We start from the raw sequence: 22,675 nt of genomic DNA, 5'->3' as shown, positions 1-22,675 counted from the left end.
TCACAAAACTTGCTGTTACTGAATTTTTGCTAGACTTGTTAATCCCCGAAAAGAAATCTCTTTGCTTGGCAAATGCTGCTTTAAGTTGCTGAACTTTTTCGGTGAATGCATCATATTTTTCACGGTGCATCATGTCGTGGTGCCGACGCACATTATACTCCTTGGGAACAGCAATCGTTTGCTGACAAATAAGGCATTGAAATTTTATCTTTTACCTCTGTGAAAAAATATAAATTCTCCTCTGTGTTTTGGAAAACACTCTTTTCTTCCATAAGTGTTCTTTTTTTCGACTAAGTCATTTCCAAGCGGTTTTAATAAAATATATACACTCAGCAATGCACCTCACGCAAAGGACAAAATACGCACTTAGCTAGATTTACTTCTGTTACCTCCTCTCACCCCCCTCACCGCACTGGGTTTCACCACCACTCCACTTCGGCTCTGCCTCTTCCAGGGGTGGCAGGTTCGTAGAAATTTTGGTGGTGCCCAGAACCTGCCCCCACCTGCCTAAGGCTCTGGAGGGAGTTTGGGTGGGGGAGGGGGTCTGTGGTGCAGGTTCTGGGATGGGGCAGGGAGTAGGGGTGCAGGAGGGGGTGAGGGGTGCAGGCTCTGGGACCAAGTCTGGGGATAGAAGGGGGCGCAGGGTGAGGGCTGTGAGGCTGGGAATGAGGGGTTTGGAGCACTGAAGAGGCTCGGGGCTTTGGAGAGGCTCAGGACCAGGGCAGAAGGGCAGGGGAAGGGCAGCCTGCCCTGGCCCTAGTGAGAGAGGCACTAGGACCCCGCGGCAGCTGACGATGCCAGAAGCCGGCAGAGGAGCAGAGTCAGCGTGAGCTGCAGGCTCGGGGCAGTGAGGGGGCAGCAAGTGGGAGAGGGGGGAGGTCCATGGGGGTGGCAGGTGGGGCCACAGGAGAGACTCGGACCCAAATATTGGGAAGCAGCGTGCAGAGAGCTTAGCTGACACAGAAAATAACTCAGGGGAGGCAGGGTTAAGGGGATTTTGGTGGTGACAGGAAGTAAGTGGGGGGGGGCGCGGGGAGCTTGGTGAGCAGCAGGGAAGAGCTCTGCAGGCTGCATGTTTGAGACCCCTGCCCTAATTTATCCAGGTCCTTTTGAATTCTAATCCTGTCCTCCAAAGTGCTTGCAAATCCTCAGCTCACTATCATCTGCAAATTTTATAAGCACACTCTTCACTCCACTATTAATGAAAATACTTAATAGTATCAGACCCCCCCGGGACTCCACTATATATGTCCTCCCACTTTGACAGCAAACCATTGATGACTATTCTGAGTATGTTTTTTCAACCAGTTATGCACTTACCTTTTAGTAATTTCACCTAGACCATATTTCCCTAGTTGTCTTATGAGAATGTCATATGGGACTGTGTCAAAAGACTCACTAAAATCAAGGTATCACACCTATTTTTTGCCCCATCCACTAGACCAATAATCATGTCAAAGAAGGAAATTAGATTGGTTTGGCATGATTTGTTCTTGACAAATCCATGCTGGCTGTTCCTTATAACCCTCTTATCCTCTATGTGCTTACAAAGTGATTGTTTAATCATTTCGTCCACCATCTTTCCAGGTATTGAAGTTACACTGCCAGGTCTATAATTTCCTGGGTCCCCTTTTTTCCCCTTTTTAAAAGGTGAGTTATTATATTTGCCCGCCTCTAATCCTCTGAGACTTCACTGGTCCTCCATGACTTCTCAAAGATAAATGCTAACAGTTCCAATACTGCTTCAATTGATCCCTAAGCACCCAAGGATGAACTTCATCAGACCCTGCCCAACTTGAATACATCTTTAACCTGTTCTTTCCCTATTTCAGCTAGCATTTCTTCCCTTTGTTGTTAATATTAATTTTGTTGAGTATTGCTCATCATTATCCTTTTTAGTGAAGACTGAAACAAACTAGACATTAAACTTCACCCAGCTTCTTTCCTAGTACAAAGCAGAAATATTTATTCAATGCTTTTGCTTTCTTTGCATCATTATTGACAATTTTTCCATACCAACTTAGTAATGGATTTATGACTTTCCTAGGATTTCATTTGCCCTTGAAATACTTCTTAAAAGTTCTTCCTGCACTATGTGCCAATTAAGGCTGCACACATTACATATCTACAATAAAAGTCTCTAAAGCAAGGAAATGAAAAGTTCAGCCATCGGACAGTACATGCCTTTTATAGCTCTACCCAGATTCACAATCTCATAATTCAACTCACAAATGCCTTCTATCTTAAGTATATACATGGCCTCATAAGCATGGTTTCTGAGCACCTCACAATCTTTAATATATTTATCCTCAACACCCCTGCGAGGTAGATAAATATCATAATCCCCATTTTACAGATGAGGAACTGAGGCACAAAGAGACTAAGTGACTTGCCCAAGATCATACAGGGATTCTGTGGCAGACCAGGGACATGAACCCAGAACTCCCATATTCTAAGCTGGTGCCCAAACCACTGGAACATCCTTCCTCATTCTATCCTTCCTTATATTTATCTGAGTAATAGTATCCACAAAGATTATATAAATCCAATAATGGGTATTCATCCACCCTTATGCCTCAGAAAGATCCAAAAGGGTATGCTACAAGTCCACTAGTGGGTCAGGGTTCAAGAGGGAAGGCAGGAGACAGAAATGCTCAAAAAGGGCAATTTCAGTGGCATATCGCCATGAAAATTTCCAATATACTGTAAAGTATGCACAGTATAAACACTTTACTGATTAATCTTCAAGAGCTATAGCATTCACCACTAATTGTCAGTAGTTGGTTTACGGGTTTATATAAGATTAAAATTTGAGGGAGTAGGTTCTCTCTTCATACGTATTTATTACCTCCTAAAAGTAATACGTTTTATTTCTAAGGATGGCATTTTCAAGTACCATTGTTCAGCGTATTGGTATTTAAGATTTAAGTCACACTGCCTCCATTGTGCTGGGCACCATATCAGCACAAAGTAAGATCCCTGCCCCAAAGACATTATAAGCCTAAGACCTTGTCCTAAACAAAGAACTGTGTTGGAGGAACCCTGTGCTCATGCAAAATCCCACTGAAGTTAATGGGGCTCCAGTCAGGTGTAGGACAGAGTCTACCTACACTCTACAAGATTGGGCCTAAGAAGGCAAGCGATATACTAGAAGGAGAAGCAGGGAAATAGTACATGAAAAACAGTTCTATCAGAACATTGTAAATACTCCATAGCTTCCCCATAACACACCTGTCTTTTAAAAACAAAAGAGCCACTTTTCTCATGTGGCCTTGACTCCTTTATAAGAACAAAATCAGGACGTTGTTTCTCAGAGTGTTTTAACTAATTGCAAAAACAACCATAGTTTATTTTGAAAACATGAATAATGAACCTAACTGGTATATATGCTTTCCATAGTAGCTCCTGTAAAGTGAAATTAAGAATACCTACCTCCATTTTCTTCTCCATTACTATTGTTTGTCTCAGCCATTTCAGTGCCATCTAACTCAGATTCACATCCTATATCCAATGTTCCATCCGCTGGGCATGTAGATTCTTCTTTCTGCAGTTAAAAAAAAAATGGGGGGGAGGGGGAGGAGAGAGAAAAGAAAAATAATGCAAGACCAGCCACAAAAAATGTTTATATTACTGTTAGGTTTACCCAAAGGTAAAACTGTTGCAACACATTTGGGTATCTACATTTCAAAAACTAATCTGCTTCCTGTATATGCGTTACTTTATGAAAAGAAGTAAAATGTGATCTTTATGAGACAGCTCTTTTAGCTTTTGATTTTCCAGTTATCCTGTAAAAAGTCACAATTTAGACTTTTGTAAGAAAAGTTATAAATCAAAATGCACTTCCTTTCGCTTTTTGTGTTTGAACAGACTTGTTTGGCACTTAAAAATTCTAGTCATCTAGCTGAACGTCCTAAGTGCTGCAAGAGAAACACAAATCCTTTAATGTTTCTCTTTTGCCTGTGCCTGTTTCCTGAATTCAAATAGTTGCAGCAACCTGGAACTCACAAGCCATGGGAATGATTGCAAATACCTGGTTTCGAGCCAGGGATCTCTTCAGGTTTAAAACAAGACCAAACTAAACATTCTTCCATTAGCAAATGAGAAAATGATTATTCTGAAATCCATTCATTGTTAACCAAAAAATAGTGTATTTTTAGTTCTAAGGACCAGCATTATCCATACTGCTTTTATTGTTTCTAAACTGTGCACAATTATTTTTCTATCACAAATATCAAAGAATTTCCCCAAAAACTTTAATAGATTAAATCTAGTCTGTAGAACATGTAATTTCACATTATTGTTTTCTTGCCCCTATTTCACCCTCCTTCCCAGTATGAAGCCACTATAGTTTGATCATGGGTATTGGGGAAAAAAAAATGTTTTTAACCAGCACAACACAGAAAAACACAACACACAAGAAAAAACCCACAACTACAACCATCACCACCACTTAGTATCAAACCACTCAGGATTTTATCGCTGTAATTATATTCCTGATTTAAAATAAGTTGCAATTTAAAAGCTATTTACACTGAACTTGCAAAAGTCTTCCACTGTTCAAAAAATTAAATATTAACACAATTACTTCATGAGAAAGTCAGTGATCTTCTTGAACTCGCTGCTTATAAAACAAAGGCCTTTCTGTTAACATCTCTACAGCATGGTTTTCTTACCATACGCCAAATTCAAGAACACGTATACTCTTTGAGATAAAACATTCACTGTTTACTTTCATTATAAGACATCTGAAAACAGTTAGAAAAAGACTTTCAGCTCATCTACTCCTCACAGAATCTAATTTGTTTACCTTTATATCTATTGAGACATACATAGCGCTATTAATCCACTTTATGTACTTTCTATATGCAAAAATTCAACTTACTTTGAGAGCATAGAGTCCTGACTTCCCAGGGATTTTGAAGAATGTTCCATCACCTACACGAGTGTTAGTATGAAGCATTGCATTCAGACAAGCTAATGGAGAGGTTCCACTGAAAAATAAAATTGTGCAAAAATAAAGCAGTCCAAGATCGAGTGCCTCTTGTAAAACTATTCCCTCTTTTTTCTTTTTTTTTTTTAAACCCATGCTTGCCTTGCCTTTTTTTTTTTTTTTTTTTTAAATTCTCCCAACCTTGAAAACATCTACATTACAATAACAGGCCAGTTTCAAACTTAATCACATGCATCTGTCCCCTAGGCTTCAGGCAAAAAGTCTGTGAATTATAATTATGCTTTTCTTCATATAGCAACCAGCTCCACATTCTAAAGGAACCGAAGTCCAAATATTTATGTGAAATTACTTCACAAATAACACCATGAAGCCTCATTTTCAAAATGTTACAGAATGTGGCTGCTGCACATGAATGATCAAAACAGTACCAAGTTCATGGGCAGCTGCATCCCATAGGATGAAAAGCAACAAAAAAATAATAATAAAGAGCCCAGGAAGAACATATTTAAACTTACAGGAGTTAAAATTATTTAGGAAAGTATTTTCCTAAAATGGCCAACTTAAGTTACTATAGAAACACACACATATATTTTATACTTTTAGTGGAGCAATAATTATATGCAATATCCTATTGAAATGAACTTTGAAGTACCTTTTAAAAATGGTCAAATAAAATCAACACCTTCACACTGTGTTTAATTTGTCCAAAGATCTTTATGCGATGTATACACAGGGCTACATTTTACATGCAAGAGAAAAACAAAGCATGCATTTTTGCTCCAGCTAAATTCATATTATTCTGAAAAGTTAATTTGGGGGATAGTGGGGGTGCAGGGAGCGCTCACAAACTTATCCTATTTCATATTAATGGAACAACTAAAATTAACTACAGCGTTTATAGGTGTACTGTCATTGTATCCATCTCCCCATGCACATTTCTATACTTATTATTAGAGACTGAACTTTCAATTGTGTTTCTTCACATAGACTCCAATCTTGCAAACACACATGCTTAACTTTATCCACAAACAGTCCCATTGACTTAAGAGTAACTAGTCATGTGTGTAAAGTTATGCATGATTGTTTGCAGGACTGAGCATACACCAGCAAAATACTGAGCCTGGAACCTAAAGTCCATCAGAAATTAATGTGCTTCAGTTAGACAATACTAAAAGGCTGCAGGAATTATGGTTCAGGAGTCCATTATACAATTTTTAATTATTCTAGTCCCTATTCAAAACTGTTTCTTGTAGATTTTATTGGTAGAAGCTAAATTCTGTCCTCTGATGTGCACACTGTCCCTAATGAGTTCAATGGTTGCATCTCAAAGCAGAATTTGTCCATAATATATATACACCTCGACCCCGATATAATATGACCTGATATAACACGAATTCGGATATAACACAGGGCTCCGGGGGGGCAGGGCTACACACTCCGGCAGATCAAAGTAAGTTCAACATAACACGGGTTTCACCTATAACATGGTACGATTTTTTGGCTTTCGACCACAGTGTTATATCGGGGCAGAGGTGTACATTAATTTTCTGACAAGATGGATTAAATGATCATTTATTTGTTGTTCCAGTAAAAGCTCACAAGCAGCTAGTTATAAGGTGTCCTCATATCAGAGCAGCTGTATAATATAATTTATTATAGGTTACCTAAAGTACCATATTACCACAATATGAACTTCTGTATTGACTTTCAGACAGTGTACATACTGCTTCTTCATTAAAAACTAATACTATAGCTAAAACTGCGGCTTATAGAGCTTCATGTCAGATATTAAATGGTAAATTTTAAAACATACAACATAACATTTTTAAAGGATTTGTTCTTTAAAAAAAGTATTTTTCCTGCAAATAAAAAGCATCCTACATGTGATTTTGAGCTGATATACTACTGTGTAATCAGCCTAGGAATGTGAGTAAATTACAAGTACAATTATTGTACTAGCTGTAAAGTAGAATATATTAAAATGTCTTGTTACTGTTTGAAGATCAGTGAACACAGTTCAAATAAGATGCACGCTTTTCTCTAGAAATGTTCTTATTGAATTACTGGTTCACATACAGTGAAATATGGCATTTAACTAAGCAATGCAAGACCATTTTTCTCAAGTTACATTTTTTAGCTGATAACACTAGTCTACAATTTTTGAGAAGTCGTCTGCTTCAGAGATAAAATGTGATATTATGTATTTTGATGTGCTGAATTCAAATATGACAATTAAAACAAGTGATTGGCTACTGTTTCTAAGATATTTAAGTTTTTACATTTTATGTCTATGTATATTGTGTAGATAGTAGAGTTTTAATCATAAATTGTAAACCTAGGTCTTTTCATGCGTTTATGGTTGCTTTACATGATAATATTTCACCTGTCCTGTTTATGTAACACTTTAAAAATCAGCAAAAGGTTCTATAAATAAAATTTATTATGAAACAAAAGGCAAAAAACTATAATGTACATAGTTTAGTCCTATTCAGTGTCTACTTGGTGCTTCTTGGCTTGTCTCTTGTATTCATTAAATGGAGCATCTCTTGTCACTGTCCAGCAGTAGTCTGCAAGCATTGATGGGCTCCATTTGCCCTGATAGCCTGCCAGAAGATTCCACTGCTGTAGTCTGGAGCCTAACAGCTCTGCCTAACTCTTGGGTAGTTCCAAATCCCTGACAAGGTCATTCAGTTCACCTTGTGTTATGAGGTGTGGTTCAGAGGAGGAGGATGGGAGAAAATGTGGGTCCTGTAACACTGATGGTTCAGGACCAGAAGTTTCATCCTCTTCCTCTTCCTCGTCTGACTCAAGTGAGAATGATTCTGGTGCATCAGGAACCGGCAGTCCTTCTCCGTGGGGTACTGGGCGGATAGCTGATGGAATGTTTGGATAATGCACAGTCCACTTTCTTCTTTGACACACCTTTCCCAACTGGAGGCACCATGCAGAAGTAACAATTGCTGGTATAATCTGTTGGCTCTCTCCAAATCATTGGCACTGCAAAAGGCATAGATTTCCTTTTCCTGTTCAACCACTGGAGAAGATTTGTTGCACAAGTGATGCAGCATATGTGTGGGGCCCACCTCTTGTCCTGATCTCCAATTTTGCAGCCAAAATAAAGGTGAGAAGCTTTCTTAACCATAGTGGTTATATTGCGCTTTTGTGATGCAAAAGTCACTTCACCACAAACATAGCAGAAGTTATCTGCACTATTCACACAAGTACGAGGCATCTCTGCTCACTTTGGCTAAACAGAAATGTGTCCCTTTGCAAAATCAAACACCGACAAAGAAGAGAGCACGACACTGTATGATTTCTAGAGCTGATATAGGGTCATTTGTTCAGCAGAGTGATGTATGCTTCGTTATGACTGCATCATCCATGACTTCTAGGAATAACATGATGCAATTCATATCATGTATGATGCAATACCAGCTTCAGATTGCATCATTCATTGTTTTGCCTAAAAAGCAAGTACTGTCCAAACCCAGTCATAGATTTATTCATAGATCCAGTCAAAGATGTATTTTAGTCATTTCTGGTTTAAACTGAGATCCCTTCCCTTTATAGCTCACTTATCCTCTGCCATTCCCAAGTCAAGGGTCGTATATACTGACCCAATAGCATAATTTGAAAACTAGAGCCAATCAACAATTTTAAGCATCATTTTCATTCTCAGTGACCCAGAATTAGTAAAGTTGGACTACATTTATTTCAGAAGCATTTTGGCTGTAGAGCAGTGTAACATATATAACTTGAAGCTACTGATAATTATGTCAGATGCTTGGACCTTCTATTTAGTGAAGCTGTCAAAAATGAAGACTATTTCAGCAGGATGCTGATAGGCAGATGCTAACTGCAAAGGCAGCTGAATTCTATGCATGGAATAACAAAATGGAGTTGTGTGTGTGTCTATATAATACTCAAGTTTGCATTTAGCATCTTTCTTCTAATTTCTGCTGCTGGTCCATCTAGAGAGATTTTGGTCATAACACTTGTGTTTAGGTATCTCATCAGTAGGCAATTACAATACAAGATAAATGAACTCAAAATATAGAACTCTCTCCCCATGGCCACTATTGTTCTCACAGCAGGTATCTTAATCTTCAAATATGGCCAATTTGTAAATGGACAATAGTAACAACTTTCCGAGTACAAAGAAATCCATGTCAGCTACTGAGCAGTAAGTACATGTATCTGATGTGCCAACTTCAACAATCCCTATATTAGCTCCCCTCCTGTAGACCACCAAGAGGGGGAAGTGGAGATCAGACCAATTCTCCTTGTGTTGAAGTTGAACTGTATAATCCTCAGGAGACACTTGCCACGTACTTCATCAGAAAGCACCAGTCTGCATCCTGAAAACCCAAGGATGACCAACAATCGAATCATGCAGTGTGCTGTCAGCTGAGTGGAACTGAGTCTGAATATTACCCTAGTTTGCTAGGGATGCATGAAACATATAATGAGCACTCCAACCTTCTCTCCTCCTTAAAGGCCACATTCCTCTTTTCACAGGCTACCACTCTTTCGTCTTTGTAGTAGAGAGAGTTAAGGCTGCAGTTGCCCAAGAGTATCTTAAAAAGCTATAAGGCTGTTTTCCCCTTTCACTAGGTCTTTCCTAGGTATTTTGTGACTTCCCCTGCCACTATTTTATTCCTTGCATGTTAAACAGAAGATACCAAAAAACTTTGGGTAAAACTGTATCAGAATCAGTTCAATTTTGACCAAGTTGCACATCGTGTCTTGGTATTTATGACTCTAAAAGAGCCACATGTTTTAAACCTACATATTGAAAAAAGTTTGTTACTATAAATCAGCATATACGAAAATTATTTCACATTTTAAAATAGGATGACAAGACAGCAAAGGTGAAATATCGAGATGCAGTGGGAGGGTAATAGGAGTTTATATAAGAAAAAGACCCAAAACGGGGACTGTCCCTATAAAATCAGGACATCTAGTCACCCTATTTTAAAATTACATTTTATACTGTGTGGAAAACTATTCTGTTATTATGAAAAACATTCTTGAGTACTTTCATCTGTGTGTCTTTAAGGTGGGTATTTCCTGTTACCACAAGAAAACTGATTACTCTCACACACAAAAAACAAGCACTTTTAGAAAATACTTTGAAAGTATAAAATATTTTAAAAGATACTTACTTCCTATAAAGGAGATAGGAAGGCACGAAGCAACCACATATAAAAGAAGAAGAAAAAGAATAATTGGTTAGTCTTCCAATACAAAAAGGTGTTACGACTTTTTGATAATTTAAAAGATATTGTCAAGTAGTTTAGGATGCAAAATTTGCTGTTTTCTAAAACTGTTATGATTTAGAAGGACACAAGTTCCTAAACACTGTGAGATATCTTCCTCCTAAAATGCACACAAACTTCCATTTACCAGGGCAACCTTCCCCTTTCTCCCCTCAAAAAGTATCCTGTATTTTGTGCTTTTGAGCTGCCTCTGCAGGTTCTGCAACAGGAGTTAACTAAATTACCTCTCCGCAAGCAGAGACTAAAGAAATCTGACTACTATGTTCAACTATCCTCCATAAAACATCTGGGAGTATTGAACAATTTTTGCCACAGAGAAAAGGACAAAAGTCAATACAAACAAGGGTTTTTTTGTGTTTTTTTTTAAGATTACTAATGAAAAATATGTTTAAATAAATTAAAACCCCTTAAAAACCTAAAGTTGTAGCCTCCGTTTAATTTTAATCATCTTCGCTAAACAGATTGCCATGGGAAAGATGGCTTGCCAAAGTACATTGTTTTAAAAAAACAGAGATTAATTGATTAAATTCAATTTAAACAAAGTACAACACAGCAGACAAACATTTCCCCACACTGCTCAGTCAATGTACCTCAATTGCAGAAGAAGGGAGGCCACTAGTAGCAACAAGAGGAGTTCAGCCATTACACATATGCACATTTTTGTTTAGGCCTCTTCATCAAGATTAGTAACAAGGGTGTCACTTAGTTCCAAGTCTGATGACAATTTCTATAATGTGGACACCTGACTGCTGCAAATGGTACTAAAATCACCAATTCATTTCACACGGGCAACCAAACAGCCAACAGACACTAACAACTTTTGATCACTACTGGAAACAAACCAAAAGTTAAAGCTCTATAACTCATTACTAATCCCTAGAGCTAACACAGAGCCGTATTTTTAGTATTATTCAGATATACTATAGAAGCAAGAGATTTACCCTACACTATAAATAAATTAAACTAATATTTTTTCAATATATATGGCAGGCAGAAATGCTGGGGAAAGCCTTGACTGAGCATGATGTTTGCCCATGCACATTGGATCAGGCCCCATATGTGTTGCTTTACAAAGGCCTGCTAAAGGCAGTGGAAATACTTTAACTGAGTTTATGCAGTTTTGGATCAAGCCCTTCCTTACACAGTAGCAATCAGCATGAGGTTATTACCCCTCTCCTCTTCAAGAACTAGCGGACACAAAACGAAGTGAGCAAAACCATTTCAACTAGGAAAAATACACATGAACATACATACAGCTCTGATCCCGCAAACGTCTCCATCTAGTCAGACCCACATGCCCTACAGGACCAGGGTGGGGACATTTTCTAGTTTTCAACTATATTTGCTTAGAGGTGCCCATGTCTAAGAACCACCCTCATTCAGTAGCTACACTTATTTACATTACTTACTTGAATATAATTTTACAGAATTCACTCCTAATTTAATGCAACTGATCAAGTAATTAAATGTAAAAGAAGTTACAACTTCACCAACATAAGGACTATTGATACTATACTAGATTAAATAATTTATATTTCTCCTAAAGTTTTCAGGAGTTCTCTCCCCTGACCATCACCACCCATATAAGCAAATTGGTCATAATGTAAGATAGCGGTTCACTGAAGTGGACGCAGAGTATATATTCTGTTATAGATTATTTAATATCTCACAGAGTATATACACTTTGGAAAGCAAGAACTGCAGACATGGATCTTTAACCTACAACAGGGCGGGCAAACTTTTTGGCCTGAGGGCCGCATCGGGTTTCATACATTGTATGGAGGGCCTGTTAGGAGATGGGGGCTGGGCCACGACCCCCTCCCCTATCTGCCCCCCCCGGACTCCTGCCCCATCCAATGCCCCCTGTTCCCTGACAGCCCCCCTGGGCCCCTGCCCCATCCAACCACCCCTTGTCCCTGTCCCCTGACTGTCCCTGGAACCCCCGCCCCTGACTGCCCCCCACTGCCCTATCCAACCCCCCCCTCCTTCCTGACTGTCCCTGGGGACCCCTGCCCCCATTCAAAGCCTTGTTTCCAGCCCCAACCCTTATCCACACCCCCAACCCCTGACCACCACCCCAAATTCCCCTACCCTCTATCCAACACCCCCTGCTCCCTGCCCCCTTACCGTGCTGCCTGGAGCAACAGTGGCTGGCAGAGCTGGAGCCAGGCCACGACGACAACGCCACCAGCCCCAAGAGCTCAGAGCCCCACTGTGCCGGAGGCAGACTGAGCGAGCTGAGGCTGCGGGGGAGAGTGGTCGCTGCTAGCTTCCCGGGCCAGGAGCTCGGGGGCCAGATAGGACAGTCCTGTGGGTCGTAGTTTGCCCACCCCGACCTACAATGTAACACTGTCTTCCTGAACAAAGAAAAACTTCTCATATGAAGGTAAAAGTACAACGCAAAAGAAAGTTTATACTGAAGAATAAGATACTAACTATATTGTAGGTGGCTAAACTAGAAATTATATATATATAAAAATACAAATGTCACAACACATGCTGTACAGACAAATTATATTTACACCTTAACGTTCATTCACTTTTTAAAAATAGCTATGCTTGTTCTCTTTTAACTGATCTGTGCCCTTTTGTCAGACAGTGCTTAAAATACCACCCTGTATATTTCTAATATTCATAGGTTCTAAAGAAAATGCTTGTATCATTAGAACACCCCTTTAGATAACATTCACTTATAGTAATAAGCATTCTTTGACCAGAAAGGAAATGATGATAATATTTTACAAAACATGCTTTCATTGTAATTTGTTCTGCATTTGCGGGAAAGTAGAGAGAAAAAAAAACCAAGAAGATGAGACATGCTCATACTGTAGAGAGAGAAAATACCAGAAGAAATCCACCACAGTAGCACATAACTTTAAAAAAAGAGATCTACACAAAAATGAGAAGGCTGGTTTAATGGAAATTAAAAGGAACAGTCACAAGAGTGAAATACCTGTAAGCTGCATGGAAACTATTTTAAAACACCATAACAGAAGCTCAAACAAAATGTATTTCCCAAATTTAAAAAAAAAAAAAAGGAAGAAGATGATAAAAAATGCCACCATGGCTAAACAACAAAGTCAAAGAGACAGAGGCAAAAAGGCATCCTTTAAAAATTGGAAGTCAAATCCTACTGAGGAAAATAGACAGGAACACAAACTCTGTCAAGTCAAGTATAAAAATATAATGAGGCAGAACAAAAAAGAATTTGAAGAGCAACTAGCAAAACAGACACAAACTAACAACAAAAATTAAGTACATAATTAGCAGTAAGCCTGCCAAATAACCAGTGGAGCCACTGGATGATCAAAGTGCTAAAGGAGCACTCAAAGAAGATAAGGATGTTGCAGAGAAGCTAAATAAATTTTTTCATCAATCTTCACTGAGGAGAACGTAAGGGCGATTCCAACACCTTATTCATTCATTTTAGGTGGCAAATCTGAGAGTTCTGAAGAAACTCAGATATGAAACTGTAGAACTACTAACTGTGATATGTAACCTATTGCTTAAATCAGCCTCAGTACGAAATCACTGGAGGATAGCTAATATAACACTAATTTTTAAAAAGGCTTCAGAGGAAATTCTGGCTGGTAAATCTAACTTCAGTACTAGGCATTCGGTTGAAACTATAGTAAAGAACAGAATTATCAGACACAGAGATGAACACAGTATGTTGGGGAAAGCAGCAAAGAATCCTGTGGCACCTTATAGACTAACAGACGTTTTGGAGCATGAGCTTTCGTGGGTGAATACCCACTTCGTCAGATGCATGTAGTGGAAATTTCCAGGGGCAGCTATATATATGCAAGCAAGCTAGAGATAACGAGGTTAATTCAATCAGGGAGGATGAGGCCCTGTTGGGGAAGAGTCAACACAGCTATTAGAATTTTGAGGGTGTCAACAAGCATGTGGACAAGAGTGATCCAGTTGATGTAGTGTACTTGTACTGTCAGAAAGCCTTTGACAAGGTCCCACACCAAAGGTTCTTCAGCCAACTAAGCAATCGTGGGACAGGAGGAAAGGTTCTCTCATGCATCAGTAACTAGTTAAAAACAGGAAACAAAGGGTAGGAATAAATGGTCAGTTTTCACAATGGAGAGAGGTAAAAAGCAGGTTCCCCCAAGTATCTGTTCTGGGACCTGTGCTGTTCAATGTATTCATAAATAATCTGGAAAGGGGTGAACAGTGAGGTGGGAAAATCTGCAGATGACACAAAATTACTGAAGATAGTTACGTCCAAGGTTGACTGCCAAGAGTTATAAAGAGATCTAACTAAACTAGGTGACATGGCAACAAAATGGCAGATGAAATTCAATGTTGATAAATGCAATGCAATGTGCTTTGGAAAACTTAATCCCAACTATACATATAAAATGATGGGGTCTAAATTAGCTGATACCAGTCAGGACAGACATCTTGCAGTCTTAATGGATAGTTCTCTGAAAACATCTGCTCAATGTGCAGCACCAGTAAAAAGGAAACAGAATGTTAGGAGGCTTTAGGAAAGGGATAGATAATGAGAAAGAACATATAATGCCACTTTGTAAATCCACAGTACACCACACCTTAATACTGTGTACAGACCTGCTTGCCCCATCTCAAAAAATATATATTAGAATTGGAAAAGTTACAGAGAAGGGGACAAAAATGATTAGGAGTATGGAATAGCTTCTATATGGGGAGAGATTAAAAAGACAGGAACTGTTCATCTTAGAAAAGATGATTAAGGGGGGAATATGATAGAGGTCTATAATGGTCATGAATGGTGTGCAGAAAGTGAATAGGAGTATCTTATTTCCCTTTCACGTAACACAAGAATCCAACAAAATTAATATGCAGCAGAACAAAAACAAAAGGGAAGTACTCCTTCACACAATGCACAGTGAACCTGTGGAACTCACTAACAGGGGATATTGTGAAAGCCGAAAGTAAACTAGGTTCAGAAAAGGATTAGATCAATTCATTGAGGGTAATTTCATCATCGTCTACTAACCAAGACAGTCAAAGATGCAACTCCATGCTCTAGGTGTACCTAAGCCTCTGAATGCCAGAAGTTGGGACTGGATCACTTGATAATAGCCCATTCTGCTCATTCCCTCCAAAGCATTTGGCACTGGCCACTGTCGCAGGACAGGATACTGAAATAAATGGACAATTGGTCTGACACAGTATGGCCAGTCTTATGTTTTTATTGTAAGCCCATTTCCATCCTGAGCAATCTTTTCCAATGTGGTAGTTGCAGTATGCAGAATATAGAAATAATCTAATGCTAATAATGATGATAAATTTTTAAAATGCATGCTTACAAAACTCAGGCAGAAACAAAAAAGCACTTTTTGAAATCCTCATCAAAAACTGTTTCAGAATAAAAATGGAAACTGAAGCAGGAAGAACTCAGCATGTGCTAAAATGGTTGCCAAAGACATTAGCTAAAGCGTCCCCCCAAACATAGGATTTCCTGTCCATTCAGTATAAACTATGAGCAGGTATTTCACTACTTTGAGCAAGGCACATTTAAACCACTAAAAGAGTATGTAACTTTGTGATGGTCATTTTCTTCAATAAGCAAGTGTGATTTTTCTTCACTTTTTTCATTACAAAGTAGCCTATTAATAAATTATAACTAATTGTATAACTACTTTTTTGTTTCTGCTCCAATGCTAGTGGTTGTCTTGAAGAACAAAATTAGGGGAAGAGGAAACACATGGGCTCTTGCCATGGAGAACAAGCCATGAAAGAAGAGGGAAAGGTCATAAAAGGAGATTTCCCCCCTCCCCCCAAAGCCAATAAACCTATTCTTTCTGCTTGAGAAATTATGGTTTTGATGCATATTATGTACTGAAAGTCTTATTTTCATATCATATTTCACAGGCACTTGTGATTTTTAAATGTATTTGATTAGAAAATGAAAAAATATTACTATGCTATAATTAGAAATGCTATAAAAACAAGACAAACAGCTATAAAATGTGTGAACACAAAATGAATTGTTAGCTTCTAAATCTCTATCCTTTGAGTTGGGTGTCAATTGTATGTCATTCATTCATTCAACAAAAAATTAAGTTTGAAACTAAATGATTGTGTCAAACAAGACACATTTAGCATTAATTTAATCCCCTTCCTTCTCTAACATTTAATCCCACACTAGGGAACTACAGAAAGTTATCACTAATTCTGTTATTTAACTTAGCCATCTTAAAATGGTTAGCCTCCCCCACAAAAACCTCTTTGGGTTGTTTTGGGAAAATACCACACACTGACCTTTTTCCTTTTCTAACTAGCTTTATTCTTTGTGTGGTCAGAATTTGATTGGCTAGCCAAGTGGTAATTTACAAGGTAAAATGTCCTAAAGAAATACAATACTAATTGTGTTTTTCCATGAAAACACAGCTCCACAAGAATATGAACCTTAGGAGCAGACTGACACACTTTTGTGCAAAATAAGAAAAAATTTCATGTGTTAAGGTAACCACCAAAGGGAGCACTTACAGTGTTTGAAAGTGACTGTATCAAAATCACACACAAAGCAGAAGAGAAGGGACAAATTATCTGCTTGTGAAAATCCACCTAACTCAACAGTTCTCACTATGGGGCAGTCCTCTCACGGGACGCATGGGAATGTGTCAAGGGAACCACAAGATGCGCCGGGGGGGGGGGTGGGATTAGAGCTCTCTGTTTGTCAGCCCCAGGTGGCTGGGCTGGGGATCCTGCAGGAGGGCCGTGCACACCCAGAAGGAGGAGATTAATAACAATAATTGGAGATATATATTTATCTCCTAGGACTGGAAGGGATCTTGAAAGATCACTGAGTCCAGCCCCTTGCTTTCACTAGCAGGACCAAGTACTGATTTTTGCCCCAGATCCTTAAGTGGCCCCCTCAAGGATTGAACTCACAACCCTGGGTTTAGCAGGCCAATGCTCAAACCACTGAGCTATCGGCTGGAGCCCTGCCACATGGCTCAGGCTGTCCTTCTCCTCCGCCTCCCATTCCCTTACAGGGAGGCAACCTGGGCTCAGATTCTTCTCCGTCCCCCACATCCCTCACCTGGAGGGGTGGCAGCAGCAGCAGCAGCAGCACAGAAGCAAAGGTGGCATAGAGGCGCTAAGTTTGCTGTGAAAAGTGATATTGATGAATATCACTTTTTCACATTGCCACCCTTACTTCTTGCTGCTACTGGTACAGTGCTCCCTTCAGAGCTGGGCGCCAAGCAGGAGCTGCTGCTCTCCGCTCTGCCTTCAGAGCTGGGTGATGGTACATGTACTTGTGGAGGGAGGGGGAGCGTGAATGACTACAGACACAAAGAAGGGGGGGGGCAAGTTTGAGAACCACTGATCTAACTCAATGGAACTGAGCCCACTTACAGCTCCAGAGAAATTAGCCATATTTATTTTTATAGCTAGTCTAGAAAAATAAATTTTTGAAGTCACACCCGCTGCAAAGACAAATGCAAAATGTTACTAAAATTAGATCAAGGGAACACCCAAGACGCGATAAAGCACATATCAGCCCTCTTTCCCCCTCACAGCTATGCAAAAATATCCAACACCAAAAATCCAATTACTAAATTTTTTTAATTAAATAAAAAAATACATATTTCAGGTAAAGGAAAAGTGTGTTAAATTATGCCAATATCTAATTATTCTTTAAACCAGTCCAAAAAACACTATTTGGTGAAATAACTGGCAATTGTTGAATGTGAAGATTTTGTTTTCATTTGATGGATGTTTACAGATGTATCTTTTCTCTCCAAAATTGTTAAAACCTAAAAAAAATTACTGACAGTTTGAAAGCCAGAATGTGACATGAAATGGAAGGATCTATATACGGAGTTTATGAAAATCTCACATTCTGCTGAGAGGGCCAGCTTTAATACAAATATGCTGGAGAGAAAAATAGTGCAGATTTTCTTTCAGCTGCTTTCACTAACAGAAGTCTCAATATGTTTAGCTGATCTTAATTATTTTATTCCTTTAATCCAGTATTTTAAAACTGACAAACTGCCAAGATGCTGTCCCGTTTGAATTTGCCACATTAAATGTGCAGTTTCTAGCACACACTTTTCTGAGTTAGTAAGATTTGGAATTCCTGCTTAAAATTTCTGAGGAAATTATTCCTCCATTAAAAATTCACCTCATGCCCAATCTCTACCTTTACATCAAGTCAGAGGAATATCAATATTGTAACGATTTTACTGTTTTTTACTTAACAAGGATGAGTTCTTAGGTCCAACTGAATAGTGGCCACAACACTGCTAGCTTCAATCCCATATACATTTGGATTCTGCTGCTAAAAGTATTCTAATATAGTTTTCCTGACCACAGTGACGATGGCTCAGTTTTTTATTTAAAGAGCTTTTGAGATCCTATTATAAGCACTGAAATATACTCTACTAGGAATTAATTTTGACCCTATTCCATAATTTCATTCCCCCTCACCTGGCCTTCTTCTCTTCCCTAGGAAGGATATCCATGTAAACAACATGAACTGCTAGGGAATAAAGATCTTGTCTCCTCACATCCTTTTTGTGATGTCACAGCCATCAATACAGCAAATGTGATGTAAAAAACAGAAAATTGACTTCAAAAGAGGGAAAAACAGCAGGAAAACAAACCAAGGAACAAAGATGTTTTCATGGAAATGTCATTAGTAACAAAACAGAGGCGGGGGGAATTGAGATGGTGGAGGTGGGGTGGGGAAAAAAATGATGATGATACAAGCAGAATTCATACCTACTACAGTGATTTCTCCCTCTTCCCCCCACCCAAGTGATCCATGAAACATTTATGGATCTTAAAGTATGGGTTGGGTTGCAATTATCAGTTTTGTTCTCAGATGCAAGGAAATCTGACCAGTGCGCTATGAGATATGAAGCTACATGTCTTCAGCGATCCCCTTCAGCAAGGAGAAAAGCACCACTGATATATTTTGAAAGGAGTCCAATTCAAATCTCTGACCAGAAGGATGAGCACCTCAAATAATGGCTGTGAAAAGACACAAAGAAAACTTCTAGGCAAAAAAACCCCCCAAACACTCTAAACGTAAAGGTGCCTTGACTAGTTGCAAAGGAGTGTAGAGAACAGTGGATTTAAATCAGTCATTTAGAAATAAAATCTTTTTAGCATAAAGTACTCTGGAAGTCAAAGATGATAATCACTCAGTGACTTCTGATCTAAAGCTAACAACCTAGTTAAGCCTCATTTTATGTTCCCCTATTTCTGTGCAAAACTCTGCAGGGACAGCACCTTTTATTCCTCCTTTAAAATATCAAAATGCAGGAAAGTAGCTTTTTTCCCTCCTTGTAAGCATTCATGATTTTTTCCTCTGCTTTTTATGGGTCATTATTTTTCATTTGATTTGTTTTGAGAGAGTGACAGTTTACAATTTTGACACTGAACATCAAGTGGGGTTCCCCTCCAAAAAATTTCATTTGTAGGTCTCAGTATCTCAAATTTTTACAATCGGGGGGAGGGAGGGGAGAATAAGTGTGGGAAAGTATCATCCTATTTCTACATAAACATTTATATTTAAACAATAAATGAAAAAAATACAAATTTAAAAAACAAAATCTATTTTGGGGGATATTAGAGTAGAACAGCAGAAAGAAGATTCTGTCCTCTATAATAAAAGCTGGGTTGAGAAAATCCTCTCTTTCTGTAGTAATTTACCGTTTAAATACCCTCAACTCAAACATCTATGAAGTAATACTGAGAAATGACACTGTCACAAACAAGACGACTGGCTATCAAGGAAAGCCAAAAATAGTGATCTTATAGTAATACTTCTTGGTATCAGAATTAAATATCAGCAGAAGGCTATCTGCTTGCCTTTGACTACTCCAAAATAAATATAACTGCTAAGATTTTGCTGCCCAGCACAGTCAAGAATGTCTTTAAAATATTTTTGTTAACAACTCTCATCTATCATGGAACACTAGAAATATACAGCCTGCTGTTATGGTATATATAATTAAGAAAAAATCAAATTTTACATGGCCTAGAGTACCGGTTCAAGTTAAGATTGTGTTTTTGAGGAAACACACATTTAAATACGGAAGGTATGCTGCTCGGATTGGAATATGCACAGTGAATCACTATGCTGAAGAAGTTATAGTTAGCAGTGTTCCACTGTAGAAACCTCCTTTCTTTCCTTCAAGGTACTAGGCAGATTATTGAACCTTCATGTTTTAACTTGGCCCAGATGCAGATTCCACTATTACATGTTATGTTATCATTAGCTCTTCTTTGTTCTTTTTTGACCTTGAGTGGTTTATTAATTCTGAGAGTGGTTTTTAAGCTTAGCATATGGTAAAATCACAATGTACTTTCAAAACTTCATTCTATAACCAGTTAAGGTTGTTAGGTGACAACAATAATACTACCTATCACATCAACTGCAAGATCCCAGCACTAAACTGTGGAGAAAAGAATAATTAAGAGAATCATAAATCTCATATTGCTCTCGTAACAGACAAGCACATTATTCTTACTGGGTAAAATCTTGATTCCTAGTCAATGACAAAGATTCCCATTAACTTAAATGGGTCAAAGATTTTACCCACTAATTACAAAGAAATGCATATTTCATCACAAAACAATCTTAACTCTTACCCAGGAATTGTTAGGATATTTATTTATTATTACCTTGATTTCAGTGTCTAAATACTTCCTTTTGGATGAATACCATTAAATGGTAAACATTATTGGATAATATATTTTTCAACTGAGAGCAGAAAGTTTGGTAAGTATTTCTAATTCATGTTTAATGAGAATATTGTTTATGTATTCTTCAGTAAGAATCTATTTAACGTTTACCTTATGTATTCATGGTATAAGTATGACACTGATCCTGCAAATACACACTTCACTGAATGTGCATATGGATTTCAAGATAGGCATGTGCTTAAATACCTTCGTGAATATCAGAGCCTACCACTGCACAACAGAAAATGTATCTAGATTCACCAGATAGGTATGTTAGATATGCGTACCTAGCACAGCCAACATTAACTCCAAAAAAAGATAAAAAGTGCAGGGGGCCTGTGCAACAACAGAGCTCAGGCCTGCCTTCTGGTCCTTTTTCCAACCAACCAGGATACTTTGCAAGAGACAAGTACCCTCCCCTATTAACTCACCATGAACTAACGCCCAACAATAGACCCAGATTTGAGGGCTTACTTTTAGATTGTGGTGTAAAACATAACTATTTTTCCAGTAGGGCCAACTCCAAGTGTTAAAAAAACATAAAAAGTTTGGCCCATTAAAATTATAAGACTGGTTTAAAAATCAGGAGATGTATATATATATATATTTGGTTCTTTTTATTTGTTTTCTGATTTTTGATGCTGTACAGTTCATATTTTCAAGCTTTAATCCACAACCATGACAGCTAGAAACTAATTTTGTTAAAAATTAAAACCTGAGATTCTCAGGCAGTCATATGAAATAGGGCTTTTAAAAAAATATCAAGTATTGTGAGATTCAGGATAAAATTGAGAGAGCTGGCAAGTGATGGGGGCAAGATCTACCACAAGATAGGAGAAATTGATGGTTCTGAATTTTTTGGTGTATGAAACTTATCCGCTGGAAAAAGTTGCTTCCCTCTCCCCTCAAAGCGTTTATAGGGACACTGGGCAGCGAGACACTAGGTGGGAGAGGGAGGTATAGTTGCATAAACAGCCTTTGAAGCCAATCCTGTGGTACTTAACTGATGTTGGGGACCAACTCCTCCTTCCTACAGTTTGAGATAGGAGTACTTCTATCCTGTTGGTGGCCAGGCAAAGCAACGTCCTTCACCTCCCCAATAAGGCCTTAAATTTTCAACCACCAGATTTGTTTTGGTTGATAAACTGAAGTTTGATGTCCAATTCAAGTTCTCTTCATTGTGAGGAAATTCCTAGTAACTTTGTGAATAAAAAAAATGAATGGGTTTGCATCTCACAGATACAAGAGGACATCCACATATGGCAAAAACTAAGACTTCTCTGGCTGCGTTTTGGTATCTGAGTGTCAGTGGCCAGAGGTAAGCAGAACGATTCAGGTCACAATGTGTTATTTGGATCCATGTCTTTCTGGATGATAAGAACTAATATGGAAAAATGGGTACAATACTAGTGAAAAAATTTCAATGCCTCCCTTTGAAAAGGCATTTTGCTGTTATAAAGAAGCTTTTTCTTCAGGAAATTATCAGCACTTGATAATGACAATCTGGCCAATTACCTAATCTTCCTTTTCCAGCTAAGATTATGGACCAGGTTGCCACACAACCCTCACAGTATTTTGATGTCTGTCTAAGATCTCCTTAATCTTTACCAGTCTAGTGCAAATCTATGGACAGCAATTCTCTCCATAATATCACTGCCTTAGTTCATGCATTTCTATACATCATCTGGTTGAATGATATTTTGATATAGCTGGTTAGGTTTATAACTTTGTAAAAGTCTTGCAA

General features: G+C 38.4%; 1 protein-coding gene across 7 annotated transcripts in view; it reads right to left on the bottom strand.

Moving 5' to 3' along the window:
- The window catches only part of ASXL3 (ASXL transcriptional regulator 3), a 147,884-nt gene that overhangs the window by 85,223 nt on the left and 39,986 nt on the right, over positions 1–22,675 (bottom strand). For 6 of the 7 annotated variants that reach the window (XM_030552999.1, XM_030553000.1, XM_030553001.1 and 3 more), the window contains 2 exons: positions 4,883–4,991; positions 3,433–3,544 (listed from right to left, as the gene is read on the bottom strand). In XM_030552999.1, coding sequence (XP_030408859.1) covers positions 3,433–3,544; positions 4,883–4,991 — 221 coding nt within the window. Of the gene's footprint in view, positions 1–3,432; positions 3,545–4,878; positions 4,992–22,675 lie in introns of those variants that run through there. The other variant, XM_030553006.1, reaches the window with a different exon arrangement.

This window comes from Gopherus evgoodei, chromosome 2, assembly GCF_007399415.2.
Source record: "Gopherus evgoodei ecotype Sinaloan lineage chromosome 2, rGopEvg1_v1.p, whole genome shotgun sequence".
NCBI classification, from domain to species: Eukaryota; Metazoa; Chordata; order Testudines; family Testudinidae; genus Gopherus; species Gopherus evgoodei.
The sequence above is the reverse complement of the archived record's forward strand: the minus strand, read 5'-3'. Positions and strand labels throughout refer to the sequence as shown.